This window comes from Pelecanus crispus, chromosome 2 (genome assembly GCF_030463565.1).
Source record: "Pelecanus crispus isolate bPelCri1 chromosome 2, bPelCri1.pri, whole genome shotgun sequence".
In the NCBI taxonomy this organism is placed as follows: domain Eukaryota; kingdom Metazoa; phylum Chordata; class Aves; order Pelecaniformes; family Pelecanidae; genus Pelecanus; species Pelecanus crispus.
The window spans coordinates 10,405,847-10,430,956 of NC_134644.1; the positions used below are offsets into that span (position 1 = coordinate 10,405,847).

The 25,110-nt window shown below is 37.6% G+C and overlaps 1 protein-coding gene across 4 annotated transcripts in view; it reads right to left on the reverse strand.

Moving 5' to 3' along the window:
* Positions 1 to 25,110, reverse strand: part of LMBR1 (limb development membrane protein 1) — a 72,996-nt gene that overhangs the window by 32,059 nt on the left and 15,827 nt on the right. For 2 of the 4 annotated variants that reach the window (XM_075704662.1, XM_075704661.1), the window contains exons 2-5: positions 24,714 to 24,786; positions 22,196 to 22,235; positions 19,728 to 19,867; positions 12,157 to 12,260 (exon numbers count right to left, since the gene is read on the reverse strand). In XM_075704662.1, coding sequence (XP_075560777.1) covers positions 12,157 to 12,260; positions 19,728 to 19,867; positions 22,196 to 22,235; positions 24,714 to 24,786 — 357 coding nt within the window. Of the gene's footprint in view, positions 1 to 12,156; positions 12,261 to 19,727; positions 19,868 to 22,195; positions 22,236 to 24,713; positions 24,787 to 25,110 lie in introns of those variants that run through there. The other 2 variants (XM_075704664.1, XM_075704663.1) reach the window with 2 other exon arrangements.

Consider the following 25,110-nt stretch of genomic DNA (forward strand, 5'->3'; position numbering starts at 1 on the left):
TTTTTAAGATTAAAATAAATACTTTTTATCACAACAGAACGAGTGCATTTTAAAGTTTATATTTATTTTTTATATTTATTTTCCACACAATACAAATCTTAAAAATCCATAGTCACAAAACATTCCCAGCAACTTTCAGCTGATTTTTGTGTAGTATCTTTTCCCAAATGATTTCACAGTGGTTACCATTCTGTCAATGGAGCAACAGGAGGCACCTAAAATCATTTAGCTATACAGAATTTAATAGTTACACAGTTTAAATAACAAAATCCAGAAGTTTCAAAGAGAAACTAAGAACTGGAGAGAGAAAAAAAATAAAGGAACTTGATGGAAAAAAAACATGATGAATTCTTTGGGTATTGGCTAAAGACATGTACCAATAAGCATTAGAGCTATGCCTGCCAAATTGGAAATGAAGGACCAAAATCACTCAACTAGAGGTAAAAAAAAAAAAGTCTTTCTTTAGTAGACTGGTGAATGGTAAAAAGGACATCTATCCAGGATGCAGTACACCCACTGGAGTGACTTCTCTGCCAAAGAAAACTTAGGTCCTCTTCTCCAGTGTCCCAGAAGAGCATCCAAACCACAGTGTTATAGTATATTTTGGGGTCCATATCTGTCAAACTTTCCTGTTGACATCACTGCATGCAAATAACTCATTGAAATAGCCTAAGAACCAAGATGGACTCCTTACACACTTGCACCCTTGCAATTGGGGTTAAAAAAAGTTCTCATTGTTTTCCTAGGATCTATTTAATTATTCAATACAAGATGGACTCCAGTGAGAATGATAACACAAGATTCATTTATTGCCTAGCAATTAAGGCATTGTTTCAAATACATGGATTCAAATCACTTAAGGAAAGAGCATACACCCCGCTCTTTCACATCTAGGTATCATTCTTGCATATTTAAGGAAGAAATAGCATATTAGAAAAACATTCCTTCCAAATTTTGTAACAGGAGAAATACCAATTTCTTAAAATGAGGAAAAGCTAGAGAGAATATCAGAGAAAATGCAAACACCTACTAGCTGGAATAAAATAATTACAGCCTACAGCTGTCAGATGTTTGCAACTACCCTGCTGCAGCCTGCCCTTTCCCTCCTTTGCAGAAAGAAACTATCAGGGAAAAAACACCAAACAGGATTATGTCTAAGCTCTTATTAAGAAGGACAGATGCAGATCTATTGACACTACAGTAAAAGCATACAAGCCAAACCTTTTGGGGAGAAAGGAAGAAATGAAAGGATACACACAGTAGAATGGTGACCGTCCCAGCGCTACCCCTTTCCCCCCCAAGTTTCCTCTGTTGTTCCATTCGCTAGCCCAGCCCTCACTAATTAGCTCTTAGATGCTCCACTCCCTCCACCTACCAAGTTTCCCAGACTTTCCAAAGCCACCTGCAACAACAACATGGGAGCTGTGGGATTTCTGACATTATGAGTCTCCCTCTAATCATTTACTTTTGGATCAGAAAGAATCTTTCCTGCTAGACTGGAGTGATAGGAAGATAGATATTTTCCAACTTCTTTGTAGCTTGGCAGAGGATTAAGATCAGTAACGCGAAAGTATAAAGAAAGACTTGGAATTTGTGATTGTGTTTCTGGCAGAAAGAAACCATGAAGACAGTTCCCAAAAGCAAATGACACATAGAAGCACACAGGTCACTAGTAAAGTTTTAAAATAAAGAGAAACCTGAAGTTTTTTTGGTGTCAGTGTCTATTACTAAGCCCCTGCAATGGTGAATAAGATCAAGAAGAAAGCACACTTCCAGGAATTGGCCAAAGCACCAGACTGCTGGAAGTTCCTTTTAATAAGCTGGGAAATCCTTCTAAAAGCTACATCCCAAAAAAAAAAAGTTTAAAAAAAAAAGGCCAGGGATGGGAGACAAACTTATTGGTCCTTCTTCCTCCCCTCCTTTGTAAATAAAGTTGTTGGCTGCCTTACAAGTCTTCACTACAGATGCAGTAGCTCCTTCCTTCCATTGTCAATTCAGAATAAGTAATTTTTAATATAGAGCAATCCTTAAATATTGAGTATTTCTAGTAATACTAAATAAGTGATATAGACTAAAGGTCTAAATATCACATTGCTGGTTATCAGAATTAATTTAAAAAAACATGGCTTTTAGAGAGGGAATCAGAAGTGGTGTTTACCTAGTGAAGCCTCATTTAATAAAAGGAAGCTTATTAGAAAGTTGTTTCATGCCTTTCAACGATTAAGAAATTTATATTAAAACTTGCCACTATCAAAATAAATTCCTATGGTAATTTTCCTCTCTGAATTAAAATGGCATTTCTATTATATCTGTAACTTTTTTTAGTTTTTATATAAAGTAACAAAAGTGCATAGACACTTAAAATAGATACAAGGTTTTTGCCTGCCCTGAAAGGTGACTATTTGATATCAATGAAGACTCAAATGAAAACACAGACTAATGTGAAAATATTCAAATCTTAATAAAATATTCCTCATGCATACAAATCACCATGCTCGAATAAAGACAGCAGCAGATTAATTTAATGTTTCTTACCATTTAATAAAAGAAACCCAAATACTGAGATGGAAAGGTGCTCACATTGCCTTCTTGAAGCATCTAACTCAGACATGCCAAATTCTTAGAGGCAACTGCCTTTTCCCATTGACTAATACAAGGGGCTTCTAGATCCCCTGAATCAGAGCCATTTCAGGGATCCTACATGTGTGAATACTGACTTCCTTCCCAAAAGATGGCAACATTTTCTAGTTTAAATGAAATAATTACATGATTTTCACTATAAACTGACAATAAAAAAAAAATTAAGAAATACATCTCAGGGTTTTTAGGTATACAGCTATCATCTACCACAAACAGAAGGGTGTATAGAGGGCATTAAGAAGGCTCCATCCAAACAAAATTCGAAAACTACTCGTTTCTGCCTAATAAAATATCTTAAGAAAAAAAAAAAAGTATTTTAGAACCCAGTGCTTCAGTTTACATCAATTATAAATGAAGAGATTCAAGCTTACTATTGGTAGCTGTACCATCTGTACGCTTTACAAGTAGTAGAAGTATTTAGCATGTCTATTTTTACTCATGCAGAACTCCATAAGTTATCCTAAAACCAAATAAAAACTGTAACATAAAAAACCACTCAATTTATTCACTAAGAGAGCAACAGAGAAAAATAATTCATATCTTATTCCATTTGCAGGCTTCCAGCTACATGCTAAAGCTTTTAGCAAAGAACTATGGAAATTCCACAAAACATAAGCACGCTAAATACAGCGGAAATGAACAAGTTCAGAACAACGTAGGAGTGGGGAAGGCACAAAAGTTCAGCAATACATTCCGTTCCTGGCTCAGATGAGGTGGAATAACTAATGCTCCAGTGCTAGCTTCTAAAACTAATTAATTTTACAGATGACTCTACCTACTCGTAATGGATCAGTCATCTAATACAGTTTCTCACAGTATACTAGAGAAATAATGGTCAGAAAACCACATTTTGAAATGACACTAAGCGTGTTTGGGATTTTCTTTGCACAGTATTTTTACCCCAATATTTCTAACAATCCTTGTTTCATCTTGTTACTCTACTAATTTCCATAGCGCAAATACATGAAAATGTTGCAAGAACACAGACTAACCTGACACATTGTGCTTTTCTATCTACATGAAAGAGTTGGTCAAAAAAAGAAGTAATTATAATCAACAGCATGAACTACTGCAGAAAGGCTGAATCACTGCTCAGCTAATGAAGTCGCAGCGAGGCAGGTAGTGCAGAAAAGCTATGCCGAATAAACTCGACTGTTAGCTTATCTCCTCCTAGCCTATTTTTTTTGTAACTTACACTGAGGCCTCTTTAAAAGAAGTACATTCTAATTTATGGAAGCAACCAACTGACATTTAACTACTTCAATGAAATGGAGCAGAGATCACATCTCATCACATCTTGATCCAATGTGTGCAACAACCAACATCCACTTACTTCCCCCTCAGCTGTCCGCAGATACAGAACTGTTACATATATTCAACAAACCACAGATCTCCTTATGGTAAAATAAAAAGGACAGATTTTACATATAACGTCCCCAACTAACTTAAGCAAGATGTGTTATAAAACCTTATAAAATGTTTCTTATATCTACAAAAACAAATTCACATTAAGACATTAATCCTCAACAGTCACAAGTTTCTCTCTCCTAGCCACTGATTCCTGAATTTTTGTCTTGCCCTCATTGAAATGCGACGCGGCCCTACGCTGAAGAACACCTCTGTGCTATTTACCTATCCTGCACAGCTTTTGTTCCTAAATGTCTAAATACACACACCGAAAAAAAAGCATGCTGAAGCCCAGGCTTTGTAATAGAAAAATTAACACAACCAACATTCCCAACCTCTTCTTGACCTACCTGTAGTAATTTTCACATTCTTACTGTCTGTAACTTAGCTTTGTCTTACAGTCATTGTGAAAGGACAGAAAAACAGACATCCCTGCAATACTTTTACAAAGGTATTCTCATCTCATACTAATCTACAGTATAGTTACATATTCCCATCACAGGTCCTCAAAAGCAGGCCATACACTCACATAACTCTTTTCAAACTAATTTGCTGAAATATACCTGTAAAGTAAGTTTTTTTTATTTTTTTTTTTTAACCTCTGCAGAACTGCAAATAAAGGACCTGGTAGCACAAAGCTGTAATTTTAACATGTTTTCAGACTTTAGTGTAGACACTTGTCAATGTGACATGCTAACAAGTACGCTAAACCTTCTCATCTTCCATTTCCTGCCATTTTATAAGCTCTTCTCAAATTTAATATTAGATGTGCCCATCCTCTACATTATAAAAACACGGTCTACATTAGCTGTGTACACTCCACTTCCGAGATTTCAGTTGGAAGCAGGAAGCATACCCATGCACCATTCTTAATGCAAGATTTACCATTAAATATAGTCCTTAACTATCCACCTTACATCTTACAGATTATGTTATGGGTTTGTATAACTGTCAGTTAAGTATGCTTTTATTTTAATAGGGAGGAGGAATAACCCTGATCAAGCTACCTGCCCAATCAGAATCCCAGAATAATCACGATCTGCTTCTAAACAACAACAAAAAGAGTCTAATAAATTTTAAGTGGTGTCATTTTAAATGACTGAAGAACTGGATTTCATATCTGAACTTAAGATGTTAGCTTACGTCAAAAATACAAACCCAAACAGCTGCCTTTGATGTGACTGATTAAACAACTTTTGTCTCTGGTATTACTAATGGAATGAGTAAATGGGTTGTAATATAATGTACAGTAATACAGTTACATACTAGTAAACATTTCATGGAGATCAGAGCACTAAAGTCTCAGTTCATGCTGAATGATTTTATAGACAAATAAATATGAGCTTAAATGCTGAATAAACATACACTGTTAACAGGGTACCTCAAGACTATTTGGTGAGCCATTACACACAGTGGCCCATGGGTATTGCTGTTGGAGCTACATGCAAACATAACACACGAAGTCAAATGCTGTTTCCAAACAAGGTTCAAGACTTGCACTCTCCAAATCACTTTTCCAGAAGAATCAAGAAAAATTTAGAAAATAGACTGGTTTTAATTAGAGGTAATCTCATATTGGAAAGGATTTCCAAGCCACTTTCCCCAGTATTTTGTATTACAGGAACAATCGCTTTCCATGGAATACTGCTTCAGATTAGCAAAAAAGTTTCTAAAAGTAAATACTTCAAAACTAACTTTGAACATGCTTCCTACATTAGCTTCATCACATTTTGAAAAAGTATTTTACAGTGCTCTACATCTATAGGGTACCGGAGTTCCACTGGTACACACAGCAAAACTGGGGAATACCGCTTTCCTATGTGGAAAAATACAGAAATTAGACTTTCCATACCCACCAAGAATGGAAAAAGCAGCAGGTTTACTTTTCACTTATGTTTATTACTACATTCAGTTACCTAGAGTCTGCAAATACAATGCACTACAACGCAATAAATTAGAAACCTAAGCTTAGTTCAGTCTTACTGTATAGTACCATGACTAGGAAAAGTCATTGCTATTGATAAGTATAGAGTGTATCAAATCAACTCAAATATTGAGGAGATGGAAGATGTACACATTGTGGCTGCACAGCAATGTAACAATAGCTTACCTTTCAGCAAAGGGAGCAGTTTCAAAAAATGCTAGTTACTGTATTTTTGCAAAGCTTCAACGTTTCACTCCCTCCCCAAATAAGTAATTTTATTTACAAAACACATTTTTAAATGCCATGCTCCAATGAAAGAGAGGAAGGGAAGAAATCTGCCTTTAACAGCAGAAACCACTGTATTTCACTATTTGGAAGGGAACTTACACACACCAGATTTTACTTTCACGGGCTAAGCTGCAACTGCTAACACAGACAGGACTTCGCAGTCAGGACAGCCGAATCTTTCTACAGTAGCAAGCCCTACGCAATAAACTGTTCTGAACACTGGCCCGTCTCACCTGCCTTAAGTGTATGAATAAACTCCTACATTTTTAAGTGGTGTTTTTATTAAAATAAACTCAATGAGAATTTGGGAAGAGATATCAAGGAAAGGCAAGCAGATGGAGAGACTAGCTGACACATAACAATAGCTGGTGAAATATTACTTTTATTTTCTGTAATAAACACCAAGATCAAAACATTATGCAAGTTAAATTTCCTTGAAAGGTTCCCAGCAGGAGTTTTCCTTTTTGTTTGTGCAGTACGCGATTTCCTCTCACCCACAAAAAACATACCAAGAATGTGCATGTGCCACTAACACTAAGCAGCACTTCCTTAATCACTCATTTCCAACAATTTATGGATGATCAGTGGCAAAAACGAGCAAAAATAATGAAAGCATGCAATGAAAGCTCATTGAGACAAACCGGCTTGGACTTCCTACTCATTTCTGTGTCTCTTTAAGATGGGGGTCTGATACAAATTAGCCACTGGGAAAAAAGTCATCTGGTCATAAAATACAGTACAGGGTCACTTTTATGTAAGTTTGCCAAAAGGGACATAAACCAGGACAATTTCAAACTGTGACACAGGATAGAAGTATATTAAAAAAATCTTTGTTCCTCCTCCATTGTGCTGTCATGTTGCTCAGCTTTATAGACATTCTGAGCACCAGCTCTGGCCTCTTCGCTTCCACCTGGTCTACCTAATTAATTAAGCAAGGAAGTTACCTCAAATTTTTGTACTATTTGTTTTTATTATCATGCACTTCTTTTGATGTTCCAGGAGTTAACCTCTTAATCCACAGACTCTGTGTGTTGTGTTCTGAACATTTTGGGATGTCTGGATAATTTGGATAATTGGTCAGGATGTTGCTGTCGCTCATGTTAAACTTTATGCCATGACTTCAAGTTCAAAGATCAGTATTAAGGTAAAATACTTCATAAAGCTTTTTTAAAACTCTACACTCGTGATTACGCAATACCTAGTTATTCCAGTTTCTCATGGCGGTAAATTGCACTATTTGTATTTTCTTACAACGAAATTACTCCTAAACATCTTTATCTTTGTCAACTTCAAACAAATACAAATTTCAGTTGAAGTTACATCAAGAGAAAGCATATTTTAAAGGTCAAGAAAAGGTACAGCAATTACCGCCTCAAAAATGCTTGCCTCCTTCACACAGCAGCACACATGCAGTTTTCTGTGCAGGCTGTTATCACACAGGGAAACATCAGCACTGTGAACTACAGATGCTCAGCTGCAAATACCACAACTTACATTTTTTGGAGAGAATAATAAAGAATGAGGTTAATTCTGACATTAAGAAACATGGTTGACACTTTTGTTTCATAACTGTACTACAGAATTTGAGAAGGCCAGTGACAAAGAACGGAAAGAGTATCTAAACAAGAAATGTAACTTTATGCACAGACTCTACAGGAAGGAAGACAAGAATAATATAGAAAGATAAGAAAAAGTTTTTAATACCTATGCAGGAGATTAAAATTAGTTCAGGTACTCCAACAGCTCAGTTAATAGCACCGGCTGAGGTGTAATATATCACAATGACCTCCAACTACTTCAATAGTCTTGAAAAACCTAATTCACACCTGTGCATGAAAATACATGTGTGCGCATAAATACATATATGGCATGTATACACATATACACAAAGATATACATATACACATACATATATTATACACCTCCAATATTGCTTTTATAATTATTTTCCTGGTAACAGAAGTCTGCAACTGCCATTAAATGGAAATAAACTATAGCAAGGAAGAGCACTTAAGCTCTTTAAAAGGGCATGGTCAACCCCCTTAGGCCCAAAATGCTCTTTTTGCATTAACATAGTGGTTTTAATTAAAAGCTAGGCAAAGAATCAGTTTGATTTTCAGTACAACACTGCATCCGTCCATGGTGAGTGCCTAATTTCCGTATTTCTCTCCTCTGCACAATATGCAAGTCCTTGGTTTTTTTAAACTGTTGCCCTGGGGAATCGAAAAGAGTCTATAAGAGGGGCCATGTGCCCTTTAGAAAGTATACTAGCAACTAAGCAAAAAAGCCATAGTAAATTGGAAGATGTTTAATCAAACCCATTCTGATTCATGAAACTTGAACGGTTAAGGGGGCAATACTTCCTTACAAGAACATGGAAAGAAAAGTTATCCAAAGCTTGTAATAGTAACCTAAGAGCTAAGTGAAATATCATAGCTTGCAAAAAGTTCACATTACAATGAATAGATAAAATCAACTTTTATGGCATAATCTATAATAAACACTCAAACAGATGGCTAAAAACTTTGGGGCTTAGACCCATATGTGATAATGACTAATGTTACTGTTGCAATTTAAGACGAACAAAGAAACCCATTAAAAAATTTAAAAATCCATTCAATTTCAGAACTGATTCTCTTCTAATCATTAATTTTCAGAACTTCTATTAAATCCATCAATGTAATTCTTACATGAACACCTTCAAATAGGTATCTTGACTGTGCACATCTGAATCTTAAGTGACCTATCTATTCATTATAATGAAGATAAATCTATGACAAATTCAAGATGATCTGCATAAAAGCTTCCACTGGAACTGTCTTTTTATCCAGGTTTTGAGCTGAGCTGGATATCTAGAATCAACTGCTTTCCCTACTCCTTGTATCCAACTCCCAGCTGAAAGATTAAAGATTACATATCCTGTGCCAAACTTCCTTATTCAATGTCTTTACATTTACAGTAGATCGCTCTTCTCTTAAATGCTGCAAGTTTTGCCAAATGTATGAAATGATCTTTTAAACTGAGATCACTAAAATCTGATTTTGCCAGTTAACAGTAATAGCATTTGAACGATGTTTTATGTCTATGGCCCATTAGTCTGATGTGATGAATGACAAAATATGACCTTTTTTTTTTTTAAACTTGCACAAGTATAATCAAAACCAAAATAATTTGTTAAAGTACCAGAATTCTACAAGGTGATCAGAGTCTCAAAATCTTCTCTGAAAAGAGATAAGCAATGTGCCAAAATCTAAGGCAAGTAAGAAAGATGGGAAGTACCCTTCATGGATTCTAGAACTGAAAAGCTCACATGTAATCCTGCGTTCAATTAAGCATAAATCTTCCCAGATTCCAATCATCCTATCATGCGATGTAATTCTTTTATACAGAGAGAGTACTTATCGCAAGCAGAAACATTTATCTGCATCAGAATTTGAACAGAACAGCACACTCAATTTTAACTATCAACTCAGTCCAAAAGTGACATTTGCCACTTACTTTCTAAGAAAATTCTAAAGACAAGGTATGTTCATATAAAAATTGACTACAACTCCTACATCTTCACCAATAGCTTTAGGGCTCACTCAAAGCTAGTAAAACAATTCCATATATGCCTGCATCCATTTTGGATACTTTTAAATAGATCAGCCAGGTAGAACAGACATTGGACAAAGGCACTCAGTACCTGTACTAGGAATCACACTTGGCTTCTGGGATGTACCAAAAACACCCAGGACAAGTCAAAGTAACAAAGCATCCCAAAAATTGGGTTCCCCCCCTCAATAGGTGGGGTTTGATAATAAAATCTGATCTCATCTACTCCCATGAAGAAGCAAAACTACTCTAAAGCACCAACAACCATCTTTTTCTTAACATCTGCAGACAGATGATGGTTCTATATCATCTGGAGTTACACATGCTTCCAAGTGTAAACATGCACTGGTGATCCTATTTATCCTGAATGGGATTTATTGATAGCCAGTATCCAAGTTTAAAAGTTATGCTGTAACTATTAATGTTTTATGTAAAGTGCAAGTTCAATGCAGCAAGGATACATAATGCTTCTGTTAGAACCAACGCAATTCTACAAGTCAAGTACCAGCAGTACTGTACATGATACGCTAATGGAGAGAATCCTTGGGTTTGGCTGGACTGCAGGAGACACAAACCCCACTAAAATCAGTTATCATTTCTTTTTTAGAAGAAAACATATATGTGGCTAGATACTATAGAATCAAAAGGAGAATGGAGTGGCCTCCACCTGAAAAGTGAAAGGACAGACTGAGCTGCTGAAAGTTTTCTTAGCCCTATAGATACCTGAAGTGAAGGAAGAAGAGGGGAGGAGAGTGTTCTCCAGCCAAGTTGGATAAGCACAGTTAAACATAGTAGTATGAACAATACTTAGCCCATCACCAAACTCCTTTGAAGTTGAACTCATTAGCTTGGTCATCCAAACTTGTAACTGAAGTGACTTGGACGCATCTACAGTTTGGTCAATACAAAGTAACGCTGCAGGAGCATCAATGAGCTCAGAACAGGCTACACCAAACAAGTATTTACACACTGTCTTGATTGGGTCCCACAGGTCCTTTGACACAGCTATAATGCTCCGTCTATGTAATCTCCCGGTAGCTTCAGCTATAGAATAAAATCTCCATTTCTTCACATTATTCTCTCTGAATTAAATTTTTCCTTCATGCTGTACTTTCCAAGTATCTTATTTTCTTTGCTGTCCTCTGTTTTCTCTTAAGTGTCTACATGAACCCTAAAATCACAAATTGGATGCAGTACTTCAGTTGAGTTTTCCCCAAGAACAAAAATGGCAACTTCATTGCCTCCATGCCACATTCGTGTCAATACAACCAGGAATTATGTTTTCCTTCCCACCACGATCATCCCCATGTCGATTTATGTTACATGCAATCCACCAATGACTCAGTCTTTTTGCATCCATCTTTTAACGCATTTCACTTTCCTGATTTCAGACCACTTTTCAAGATCCTTTGCTATCTAGTAACTGTCATCCAAAGGGCGCAGAATTCCCTCAAGTGTAGTATCATTAAAAACAAAAGTGTAATCATTTGGATGATAAAGATTAATGAAAACGTGCTACAATTGGTCCCCAGACAGTCATTCCAGTTTAATTTGATATTTACGATTTGAAATTCCTTTTGCTGTGCCTCCCATTATAGTAATTTTTCATTACATTTCTTTAGTTCACATATTAATATGATCATTATCATCTTATTCTTCAGAAATTGCTTTGCCAAATTCCATACTTCACTGAACTATTCAGCCCTTTTAACTTCAATATATTCAACTAAGTTGAACATTTTTAGTTATTTTCTACCCATTTAAGACAGTTTTCTTAATATATTATTGTTAATACTGACCACACCTGAACCTTTTTGGGGATGTTTGTAATCTTTAAAATTCAGAAATCAAGCTTATTTTCCCTGGGTCATCTGTTATTTAATCACCCTTCCCATTAGTAAGAAGCCTGGTACTTCTTTCCCTTGTTACTTTATTTCTAGTGTAGTTATTGAACCTTCTCTCCTTTTAGCATCCCAACAAAATCATTTTCCAAAAAATAAAATCTCGATTAAAACATTTCATTATTAAAAGAAAAAAAAAAAACAAGTTAAGTAGATTTCTTGATCTCAGCATACATGGCTTTTCAAGGACTTTTTTTTCCCCTCAAGCTTACTCACAGCCACACACTGTATACTCACTTCACCTGCTTGTGCAAGAGTGCACATCTGTACATAAATATTCACATAAGAATACACATCCCAGCGCCAAATCCTCCCAAATTTGTAATTTCAGTTTCATCAGAAACGAAGGCTGAAAATGGAACACATAGTGTAATTACTCTGTATTTAACAGCACTTTCCTACCTTTTTTAAGCCAGCAAATCCTTCCGATTCCAGGAAGAAAAAGGCAAAGGGCATCAACACAAACAAACATAAATTTGAGAAAAGAGAAGCAAGATTCCATAAACCTGCAACAAACAAGAAAAAGTTTACATTATTAAGTTTCTCAGCTTTAAAAGTTAAAGACGCTACATTTTCCTCCCTTACATGTAACAATGTAGTATACACACAAGTGCTAACAGAAGACCCATTTTTATGGATACATAGTTATTTACAGGTCACTGCTGAAAAACACCCGTTTCTCTGTGTAACAATCTTTAAATAAAAAGTGGATACCAACTTAAACAGGAGCAACTGTCAGAAATCTTGGAAGACAGACTGCAAACTCAGGTGGACTACTTCCATAATATCCCACTCAAGGCTCTTTAGATAAACTGTTTAAAAAATTTTCAGGACAAGAGTATTTTACTACCATCAGTGAATCTCACAAAATTCAGTTCTGTGTACTCACTTCCTCCCATATTTTTTCCTCAAGAGAAACTTCAACACAATGGATTTTAACATCAGCAATACACAAATACCATCATCACCTCCAAATTAAAAGAAAGTATCTCTCTGAATGGCCGGGCCCAAAGAGTTGTGGTGAACGGAGTTAAATCCAGTTGGCAGCCGGTCACAAGTGGTGTTCCCCAGGGCTCAGTACTGGGGCCAGTTCTGTTTAATATCTTTATCAATGATTTGTATGAGGGGATCAAGTGCACCCTCAGTAAGCTTGCAGACCACACCATGTTGGGCAGGAGTGTTGATCTGCTCAAGGGTAGGAAGGCTCTGCAGAGGGATCTGGAGAGGCTGGATCAATGGGCCAAGGCCAACTGTATAACATTCAACAAGGCTCAGTGCTGGGTCCTGCATTTTGGTCACAACCACCCCATGCAATGCTATTAGGCTTGGGGAAGAGTGGCTGGAAAGCTGCCTGGCCGAAAAGGACCTGGGGGTGTTGGTCGACAGACAGCTGAATGAGCTAGCAGTGTGCCCAGGTGGCCAAGAAGGCCAACAGCATCCTGGCTTGTGTCAGGAATAGTGTGGCCAGCAGGAGCAGGGAAGTGATCGTCCCCCGTACCTGGTGCTGGTGAGGCCGCACCTGGAATACTGTGTCCAGTTTTGGGCCCCTCACTACAAGGAAGACATTGAGGTGCTGGAGCATGTCCAGAGAAGGGCAACAAAGCTGGTGAAGGGTCTGGAGAGCAAGTCTGGCAAGGATCGGCTGAGGGAACTGGGGTGGTTTAGCCTGGAGAAGAGGAGGCTGAGGGGAGACCTTATGGCTCTCTACAACAGCCTGAAAGGAGGTTGTAGTGAGGTGGGTGTTGGTCTCTTCACCCAAGTAAAAAGTCACAGGACAAGAGGAAACAGCCTCAAGTTGTACAAGGGGAAGTTTAGATTGCATAGTAGGAAAAATTTCTTCACCAAAAGCGTTATCAAGCACTGCAACAGGCTGCCCAGGGAGGGGGTAGAGTCCCCAACCCTGGAGGTGTTTAAAAGATGTGTAGATGTGGTGCTTGGGGGACATGGTTTAGTGGTGGACTTGGTAGTGCTAGGTTAATGGTTGGACTCAATGATCTTAAACATCTTTTCCAACCTAAATGATTCTATAATACCATGGTAACAGCGACAGCAACCTTCCACAATGAGATGACAGGATCAGTGAGCAAGAGGAAAGCAATGGATGTTGTTTATCTCAACTTCATTAAGGCTTTCAACATCATCTCCCATAATCTCCTCAGACTAATTAATGAAGTATGGGCTAGGTAAGTGGACTCTGATGAAAACTGGCTGAGCTTCCAGGCTCAAAGGGTTGTGACCAGCAGTACAAAGTCAGGCTGGAAGCCAGTCACCAGTGGTGCACCCCAGGGGGTTAATATTGTGTTTACATCTTCATTAATGACCTGGATAATGGGAGAGAATGCATCCTGAGCATGTTCACCCGTGACACAAAATGGGAAGGAGCAGTGGCCTGTCATTCAGATAAACCTCAACAGGCTGGACAAATGGGCAGAGCGCACACTGGGGACCAACTGTCCCAAAAGCAGCTTTATCAAAAAGGCCTTAGAGGTTCTGTCGGACACCAAGCTAAATACAAGCCATCAATGTGTCCCTGCAACAAAGAAGGCCAAGAGCATCCTGGGCAGCATTAATAGTGTTGCCAGCAGGTTGAGGGAGGTGACCCTTCCTCTCTGCTCGGCACTGGTGGCACACATCTGGAGCACTGCATCCAGCTGTGGGCTCCTCCATACAAGACAGACATGGCCACACTGGAGCGAGTCCAGCAAAGGACCACAAAGATGATTAATGGACTGGAGCATGTGTCACACAAGCAGAGGCTATGAAAGCTGGAACTGTTTGGCCTTGAGAAGAGCGGGCTTCATCAATGTATATAAATATCTGATGAAGGAGGGGGAAAGGGAAATGGAGTTGAACTCTTCTCAGTGGTATCATCCAATGAATGGAGAAGAGGCAATGAGCACAAATTGAAAACAAAAAACCCAACTTCCATGTAAGAGGGGAAAAAAACCCCAACCCACACTCACCAAAAAACCCACACTTTTCCTACTGTGAGCGCAGTCAAATGCTGCAACAGGCTGTCCAGAGAGGTTTTGTAATCTCCATCCTTTGACATATTCAAAACCCGACTGGGCACTGCCTTGAGCAGCCTTCTCTAACTGACCCTGCTCTGAGCAGGGGAGTCAGACTAGATGATTTTCAGAGCTCCCTTCCAACCTCAACCATGTGATCTAGGTGAAAAATCAACAACTGACTAAAACTAGAACATCTGTAAGACACATGTGACACACAGGAAGGGAAAAGGTTTAGAAAACAACCTGTGATAACTGATCTCCATTAAGGGTATCTGCTCTATTAAGATTTTCTAAGCTGAACACTTTCTGAACAGCCAGTTTCTGGTGCATAAACATGAACCCATCATCATCCTATCAAAAGCTGTACAGGATGCAGTGTCTCTTCTTTACAAAAGCAGGAGCTTACCTCCAATTTAGTACTAGTGTAGCTAACAGGTTTAACTAGCATCACATGTTCCGCATCCTGAAAACACAGCTTTTATTTTGTAGTTGAGAAAGACAGGCTTAGTCCCCCACATTCCCCAAAACACACACATTTCCACAATTCTGAAGGACTATTTCACCTGAAATCCAAAAAAGAACATCCCCCATGATAAGAAAATTTGAACTAACAGCTTTGTTTATCTCTTTCTTCTCACGTACAGGCTTGTTTGTTTTCTTCTTTGAAATTTCCATTTTGGAAAGAATAGGGAAGAAAAGAGACATTTACTGCATGTCTGAGGATTTCATTATTAAGAGAAATTCCTGTATTTAGTTCCAAATGTAAAATAATTAGCAGTTAGCGTCACTTACACCCCCTTTAAAAAAAAAAAAGCTTTCACCATATATACTTTTCTTTAAATGAAATTAAATTTCAAAGAGAAATAATAACAGGGTGGGAGGAGGGAGACGGGGGGGGGGGGGGGGGGGAGGGGGGCAAGAAATCTACTTCTTCAGCAATTGATGGCACCAGGACACCAAGAACCAAACTTAGCCAAATAAGCTATGGAAAACAAAACAAGAAAATTCCAAAAGATGCGTGAAATATAATACTCAATTGCTAAAGAAAACAGACCGCCTAAAGGTGGCTAAACTCCAGTTAACAAAGAGGGGGATTTTTCCTTTTGAATTTGCTTAGCCAGGAAGCTCCTGTTACCATTCAAGGAACATTCACACATAGCAACATCAGCAAGAATGTCATTAACAGCCCTTACTAGAAGTACATTAACTCAAGCAGTCTGTGTACTTTTTTTTTTTCCTCCCCCCCTCTTTTTTTCCCAGAAAAAGACAACACCAGTGTTAGAGTAGAAATACCACTACATCAGGGTAGGGGTCTTATTTCAGAGTTTTTTCTCTAACTGAAGACAGGCAGTGCACTCAGTTACGTGATGTAAAGCTGAATACCTGGTTGTCCTGGTTTCAGCAGCTCCATAACATGTATAGCTACAATGTAGAACAGTGCTTAGGAGCTGCATAGTATGGACAGAGCATTTTAAGGGAGGGCAGTGGTGCACATCTGGGGTTATTTTTTAAGAAGTTAAAATCCAAACATTTACACATTAGCAGCTGATAGGAACCACATTTACAGAATATTAAACTACAGAGCTACAACATGCATGTAAAGTTATGAGAGGTAAGGACAGTGCTGTACTGCTGCAGACATACATATACATTTCCCTCAAAGTAAGGAACATACAGGGCCTTCTTCTTCCCCTACTGTATTTCTTATCCTGATCTGATAGTTCAGAATTCAAATTAAAATAGACTCAGAAAAATAAATATTTCTTACTACATTGACTGCATCACCAAGCTGCATGAGACACCTGCAGATATCAACATATATAAAAGCTTTAAGCAGTCTATTGAAATATTTTAATTTTCTTTTGCATTTGTAGCAACCTAAGAATATCCCCATAAAACAAGTTAATAAAACATAAAAATTAAAAGTCTCTCGGTCTTTGGCAAACAGATTAGACCCTGAGCAATTTTTTGCCTTTCCTATTCATGGCAGTTTCACTACCTTTTATCCCCACCTGGTGGCTGTACCCAACAACAGCACAAGGGAACATCAGTTGCCAGTATTTCTGGGTTTAGTTCAACATGCATTAGGTAAGAGTGTTTATACTGGATCCAGGTATGGGCTTTCTGCCTAGTTTCAGAAATTAGAAGCGTATCTTTTCTATTTTTCTATGCACCACAACTAATGCAACAGTCTACAGTACAAAACCCCTTCATGTTACATCCAAGTACCTCAGACTATAGCTGTAATTGACAAATCTAGTAAAACCGAAATGTTTTAAATTAGTACAATTTTTCCCATTTGATAACATTTGCAAAGCAGTAAGCAAAGCATACATAAAGGCTATACCATACTAGAGTGTTAAGGAGATATGGACATTTTCTGAACTTGAGTGCTTGTGATAGCACCATCGGCTCTCAAAACTCGCACAGGTATTTCATAACGAACTTCAAAAAGGTATTGCCACTACACAGAATAGGTTTTTAGAGCAGTGCAATGCTATTGTGCAAACCTAGTGAGCACCACGAGAGGGAGCCCTTCCCCAAGGCAATGGTTTGACATAAAGTACAGTGGCTTTTGTCAAGTTGCACTAACAGAAGCCCGTGGTCTGATCCAAAATCTACTGATGTTTCTGAAGTCTTCACACCAACTGTGGTTTAGTTCTGGCACGTCTACCCCTAGCATAAGCTTTGCAATGCACAGTCAAACTTGGAAACAACAAGATGCTGAATTTACTTCCTTGCTAGCCATTACTATCGGATTTACAAAATACAAATTATACTGTACATGCGTAGAGCAGTACTTTCAAAAGATTATCACATTAAAAATCAAAAGAAGATGGTCAGTGGAAAATTCAAAGGCCCTCCTATGTGACAGCTACTTTTTCCAGCAGATTTCTAATTAACCCAACTTTTCCCAAGTACCGTAGCAACTCTGACAGAGGGAAAATTTCTGAATTAATTACTGCATAATTTTCACTCTCTGAAATATTTTATTGCCATTTTTCCAAAGTCAATTCAGACACAGCAGGAAGAATTATTTTCCATTAAGTACTTTTCTTTCTTGTTTGGGAGTAAAGAATATAAAACTGCCTGAGCAGCTAAATCAGTGTGAAAAATGAAAATTAGCTGGGTTTTTTGTTCTAAGTAGGAGACATACCAAATTAGCAATCCCCCATGATGCGTGACAAAACAGATCACAGAATAACTCAGCTAGAAAATAACACTGAAGTCATGTAGCCTGATCTGCTGCTTAAAACAGCTAAACTGCAGGTGCAATCAGGTTGCCCAGGGCTTTAGCCAGCTGAGTTTTGGAAATCTTCCAAGGACTTAGATCCCCGGGTCTCTCTGGACAGCCTTTTCCAGTGTTCAACCATCCCCACTGTGAAGAACTGTCGCCTTATGTCCTGCAAACATTGCTTGTTGCCTCTCATTGCACGCTCCAGAGAAGCAGCTGGTTCTTTACAAACCCCTCCAGCCGTGCCCTGGCTTTCTTAATTTCACCCGAGGATATTAACCCTGGTGATATTTCTAAATCCCCTCCTTGGGCAGTTCATCCCTACTTCTACCTTCTGTACACTTCTTTTTTGGTTTTGAGCTCAGGAGTTCCCCATTAAGCCAAATTAACTCCTATTACACCTGCTCATTCTCTTGCACACCGAGGGGCACAATATGGTGTTTGAAGGTTATCCTTGGAAGTAAGCATCTCTCCTGGCTTCCTTTGCCTTCAGGGCATTCTCCAGTAAGGTCCCACAGAGACATTTCCTGAAGAGTAAAAAGTCTACTCTGGTAAAATCTAATGTCTTTATTCTACTATTTTCCTTCCACACTTTTCTCAGGTCTTGAACTACTCTGTCACCACAGTCAGGGTCATCATTGACCAGCACACTACAGTCAGCTCCTCTTTATTCAAGGGTTTAAAAAAAATTCTTTTACTGTCCAGGTAACACAAAACGTACTCAACTAGTTTCAGAAAGATGACAGACAATAAGCACTATATCCTGTCTTCACCTATTAAAAAAATTTGAATCTGGAATTTGTGAATTCGCTACCTGTGAGTATTATTAGACAGTTAGCAAAAAGAGTACATTTTTCAGAGAAAAATCCTCCAAAGCCCCATTACTATCTCTTCACAAGAAGAGAAAAAGGACAGCACAGTTATACTGTAAATTATTTGTTCCAGATTAAATAAATCTTTTCACATAGTGAAGGTACTACCTTGTTTCTCCAGCCAAATCTACTAAAGAATGTCCTGTTTCCACCTGTTATTTCCCTTAGACACACAGAAGTGTCCAAATTATTTCCAAATATTAGTATCCGTTATACACATCATAGTTGTAAGCATATGAACCGATACTGGAAAGCATACAAAACTCACTCTGCCAGACATCAAGGCATCATCGCTGCACGTACAAGTAATACTCTTTTCTTAGATCTTGTTTTGCTTGAAATAGTTCATTTTTATTGTGCCTCTTTACCACACTCAATATACTTATATTCTCTAATTTTCCTTGTTTACAAATAAATCACTAACAGTTGAATTTCACTATCTAATCCCAACTACTCATAGCTAGCAAGTTTCTTAAACTTTTTATTTTGAGAATAAATTTATATGTATCATCATAAACAGATAGGCTTATGAATCTTGCATTAAGACATGAGGAAGAAGTTTGAACAGTGCGTTTTCAAGTTAGCTTCTAGTAGCTCTTATTCTACATTAATATTCAAAGCAGTGAATTTGGTTTAATTCCATCAAGTCTGCATAATTCTTTAAAAAATCCAACACAACAGTTAAGACAGACTTTTGTGATATATCACACAGCAGCAAAAACAACTAGCCAGTAACATATTAACAATTCAACTAGCATCTCAAATTAAAATGGAGCTATCACTTTGAAAATAAGAACATATCTATGCACGTATAATGAAGACATCCATTTTAATTACATTATGCTGAGTACTAACCATGAATTAGTGAGCCATTTAACCACTGAATATAGTAGTTTTGTGGAAAAGAAAGCAGGATCTCATTGCTGATTATTGAGAAAGGTAGAAGCAGGACTGCACCAGCTGAAACTGCTAGAGTGAAGGTGCTCAAGAACAGCCTGAAATTTAAAGAAATGTACCACTGTTACCACCAACATGCTCTGAACAGGGGGAAAAAAAAAAAAAGTAGTTAGCCTACCTATTATTCAGTGTCTGAAGGCAACCCATTCTTACAAAGGGGCAGGAGCAACTGTGATCTCCACAATATTTCACTTCCAAAAAGCAAACTTCAAATACCAATTAGCTTACAGAATCAAATAAAAATAATTAGTTTTTACCAGCTACCACAATTATCCTCTTGGGACTTACATGTATTTAATTCCAATGTCATACACAGGATAAATCAGAGTTCGTGGATTATCTTTTTGTAAGTCTCCAATTTTAGTTTTCATTTCCCACATACACACTCAGAATGAAAAGAAAAAAATTCCATTTCTATATTCTTACTACAATTTTTAAAAGCAGAGCAGCTTTTTAATGTCTGGAAAGTGAGTATAATTATACATAAACAAATATTTTAACACCAAACTGAAAAAATATTGCTTTTCTTTAACAAAGTAGTTATTCGAGTATCATCTCATAGCTTGGGGTTTTCCGACAGCTGTAACGTCAATACAGAGAAATTGTCAGAATTATTTAAAAGGTTTAAGCTTCTTATTTTCAGATCCCAAATACAACTTATATCAAATGCCATCCGAGGGCATTAGAAAGAACTGTGTTCTTCAAAAAAAGAAAAAAGACCAGCAAAAACATTCTTACAGAACTAATCCAAGGCTAGAATAAAATCAGAAATCATTCTTAAAATTGCATGACAAAAGATGAACTTAAATAGATCATTCCTACAACAGGAACATCATTAAGCTGCTTACGAAGATCTTACTTTTCCTTAACAATCTACAAATTCCTCATTCACACAATACTGAACTTACAGAATGAAGTCTGGGTGACTAGATTTATTTGTAAAATACATTGTTGTATGTTTTTGTTGTTGGTTTCTGAGGGTTCTTCTTCTTTCTTTTATTTAAGGATGTTTAAGTATTATAAGCCACAATTGACATGCACACTTAAGGAACAAGAAAGCCTAGGCTAAAAGAGCAAGAAGCATTTTATATTTATAACAACACTTAGTGAAAGGCTATTACTCTGATGGAAGTGCTAATCTTGTCTTACACTGTTTTTGCATAAAAACACAGTATTCACAATTCATTATTTGTTGTATTTTAGAGCTAAACTAGAAAATAGATGCAGAGGAGGTAACAGTTAACAAGAATTTTACTCTTTGAATGTTGAAAAACTCAGAACCAGGCTAAGACCACAGCTGCTATGAAAATAACTCAATCTAGAAGAGCCTTCATTGTTAGAAGAGCCTTTGCTGTAGTCTTAAAAGGACAGGAGGGATGCTCATCTACTTGAGAGGGAAGAGCTTCATAGCATTTAAAAGTATGTATTTTTCTCTCTCTAGATCTGAAGTAGACCTTGTGGCAAATAAGCATTTCGAATTCATAAAAAAGTATTGGTATCAGACACTACTGGGAGAAGCGTGCCTAGACTTACATCACCTTATGTACATATTTCAAGCTTGCCACAAATGCACAACTAGAAGTGAACAGCTTGCAGTGTATGCAGCACTTTCCCAGGGTACAAGACAAATCAATAAAATACTCAGTGAGCCCTCCTTCCACGAGGATGACAGTACCACCATGGAAGAGCTAAGAACATTGTAATAAGCAAGTAGGAAGACCACATAGTTTAGCAAATCACGTAAATGAGAGGGCAGCAACAGCTCACAGATGTTCTGTAAATCTTCAGACATATTTAAATAGGAGAGATTAATATCTAGCTTTACAAAAGGAACAGGAAGAAGAGAAAGAGTTACTGGCAGACCAGCAGGTCTGGCAAGTGTTTTTCTTCCATTTGTTATTCTTTTTTAAGCATTTTTAAGATGATCAGATACAGATGTCTTACTTCAGGGTGAGCTGACTTACTTTCCAGGATCCACTGCCTCCCTTGACAGGACTTCCACTGACTGTAGTGGGAACTTAAACACCTACCTCCCATATAAACGCCTACATTTTAGAGACCTAAACTTAGATGCAGGTCTTGCACTGAATTCTACCTCTTGCATCAGGTCCTCATGCAATATTCTGGGCAGCTTCATGCCTACCAGGAAAACCACAGGTGAAAAAAGCCCCAGACCAAACTGCCTTGCCTCTTGTCACGCCTTCACAATAGAAGGCTCCACTTGATCAAGTCTTTTTTCTCTGCCCTCTAGTAATCAATATGCCATTACATATAAAATGGACTGTTATTTATTTGGAAGCATACAAGACTCCTATCCTAACAACATATTCAGGAAAAAAAGTTCTGCAAAAAAGAGCTATACATACGATATTCTGTTAACAATGGCATCTTCATCCTCTTGCTCATCTGAAAATTAAATCACAGCACGTTATATGCAATACTTAGTCACATTTCCTCAGGCTAAAATGTATACACATAGGAATAATTTTAATTAACAACTGAAATTTAGAATTACTAAAACAATTTATTAGCATTGATATTGTAAGAACGTTCCTATGAAAAATTAATACCTTTTTTTTGCTAGCCTTAAACTCTTTTCAATCAATGTAACAACGAAGTTGTTTGATTTTATTTAAATATGCAGATGAGAACTTCTTGGAAACATCTTCCAGAGGGCTCTACAGCAAACAAGCTTTCAGACTACTACTACGGCTGCTGCTAGGAACTGTCCCTTTGGGCATCTCTCAAACTACAGAGAGCAGGCAAGCTACAGGAAAGTCTTAGGGTCCATACTAACTACTACTATAAATCCCTAAATAGATGTTTCATTTTCAGTATTGCTGTATTTTTTAAGACATGAAAGCATACCCAGAACAGCAGTGATGACCGCACACTTACTTCCCCTTGCTCATCCCTCCCCAGCCACTCCTGGGGATTTGGGGTGGCGGGGTATGGAGTGGGAGGAGAGGAGTTGTTGTTGTTGTTGCTTGTGTTACATTTAAGATACCACGGCTTCCCTTCTGGTATTACGCATTTTCTGTTCACTTATTCCTCAATTAATATTCCAACTTTTTAAAATATTATCAACATTTAACTCAGAGGTCAATCACTAACATAGCCTTCATTTATTCTTTATATACTTCTCTACACATGTCTGTATTCAAAGGTATGCATTTCTACATCTGAAATAATTTTCGAGTCAGTCGTCGTCTTTTAATTCTCCTGGGTTTTCCATGAGAGGTAACTCAAATTCATTTTAAGATCTAAGAATAAATAAAGCCAGATGTTTCAAGTTCTTAAGAGTCATGCACACACTTGAAATAAACATGTAGCCACTAACATCATGCTATTTTGAAATTCTTCTGTGAAAGTACATTGGGTTATTGTTCTGGTTTTTGATGGGAATCTCATAGTGTTTTGAGAGACTAAGTCAAGGCCTCTTATGAATCATTTTGGCTAAAGAGCTTCTTGTAGAAACAGCAAACAATTTGTCCTGAAAGAATTCCAGAAGTGCTAAATCTTCAAATGTGTCTCATCAGGAAGATCCTAGCAGGCTACAAAGTTTGCCTAACTAAATGTTCATAAAGCTTTCATAAAGTCAAGACAGCTGCAGAGCAGTTCCTCTCACTAGCTGATGAGATTAACTGCCAAAAAGGTAATGAAAGTGTCTTTACATCCAACAGTATTTGCCAAACCAGTTCCCCCTCCCTGGTCTTCCGTATCTCCACACAGTAGCAGCTTTGTAGTATCCAAAACACGTATCAGGATCAGAAGATAGTATCCGTCTTACTCACTTGTTTAACTATTCTCTGTATTTAAAGAGGTGCTTTTTTTTTTTTTTAAAGGTATTAAATTTCCTGAAGAGTTTATTTTTTTTAAACATCAATCCATCTGTCAGAACAGTTCTGTCATAACACAGGTCACTAAAGCTCAATAAAAGTTCAAAGTGCCAAGATCATGATGCATAAGAATGCTTCTCCAACATGACTGACTGAGCACCAAGGTCCCAGATAAGCTGTCAAGAGTCAAAGATTTTGCCATTTTATACAGATTTTTATGCTATTTGTCTTTAGAAGAAATATAGAAGAAAATTACAGGGGTCCCTACAGACTTGTTTCAGACAATGTTTCTAAAGGAAAAAAAATACAGGACTATCTCAAGGAATAAAGATTTCAGTGGTGATATCATAAGGAACTGGTTAAGAACACCAAAATAACTGTACCTGAGCAAAGCAGGATTTCTAGAAGAAATCCGCTACTTCCCTTCTGTATTACTGGCAACCTTTTCACTTTAGCAGCTAAAGATTTGAACTCGATTTTGGTACTAGAACACAGCCTGGAGATACTTATTCTGGAAAAGCTGACATGAAAGGAGAACAACAGGATCTAAAGGCAAGGGAGGCAGAAGCAACTACTTGAAATTCTCCCCTTTCTTCCCTCTCAAAACAGTTAAAATTTAGGCTGCCACTGAGCCACAGCAGAACAACTGATTGTGGCCATCCACACCACCTTCATAACAGCCACCCGTTCTCACTTGGAGTGCCAGCTACAGCACTCACTGACCCTTCTGAGATGCTTCAAGCGCACTCCCTCCCTCGGTTAGCGGCATTAGAAGGCACGTTGAAGGGCTTGAGAAGTGCCAGAGCGGGCACAAGGGAGGGGAAGGAAACTTGTGGCTCAGGGGCAAAAGGGAGCAAAGAGAGGGCAGGACAGCAGCATGTACAATCAGAGCAGTCCAGGCTGCCATAGACCAGCAGCCTGAGAAACACTTTTGGTCAGACATTGGGTTCTTCTGCTTTCTTTGTGGAGGCGGAGAGAAAAAGAATCACTTATTCATTTGAAAAACAAAATTATTTTTTTAATATATTAAAAAGTCTATGCTTACCTGCTTTCCTTTTGTATCTTGTGATTATGAAGTAGGAAACTATGTAGAGAACAGCAAATAGGAGAAAACAGATCTGGGAAAAAAAACATTGCATTTATTAGGTTGTGAAGAAATGCCTGGATTATAATAAGAATAAACAGGGAATCCAGTATCAACAAGTTAAAATTGAATTCAGATCAACAAAAGTGTATTCTATGTACATGTCAACGCTCATGTTTTATATCTTATTGAAAGAAAGTTGAACCAATAAGAACAGTTTAACTAGAGTAACACGCATTGAATTAATTATATGGCCAGCAAGTTTTATTCTAAAATTAAGAAAAAAAGCCTTATTTACTGTGCAATTTTTTTGTTTGGGGGAGTGGTGGGTGGGGTGGATTGGGTTGTGTTGTTTTTT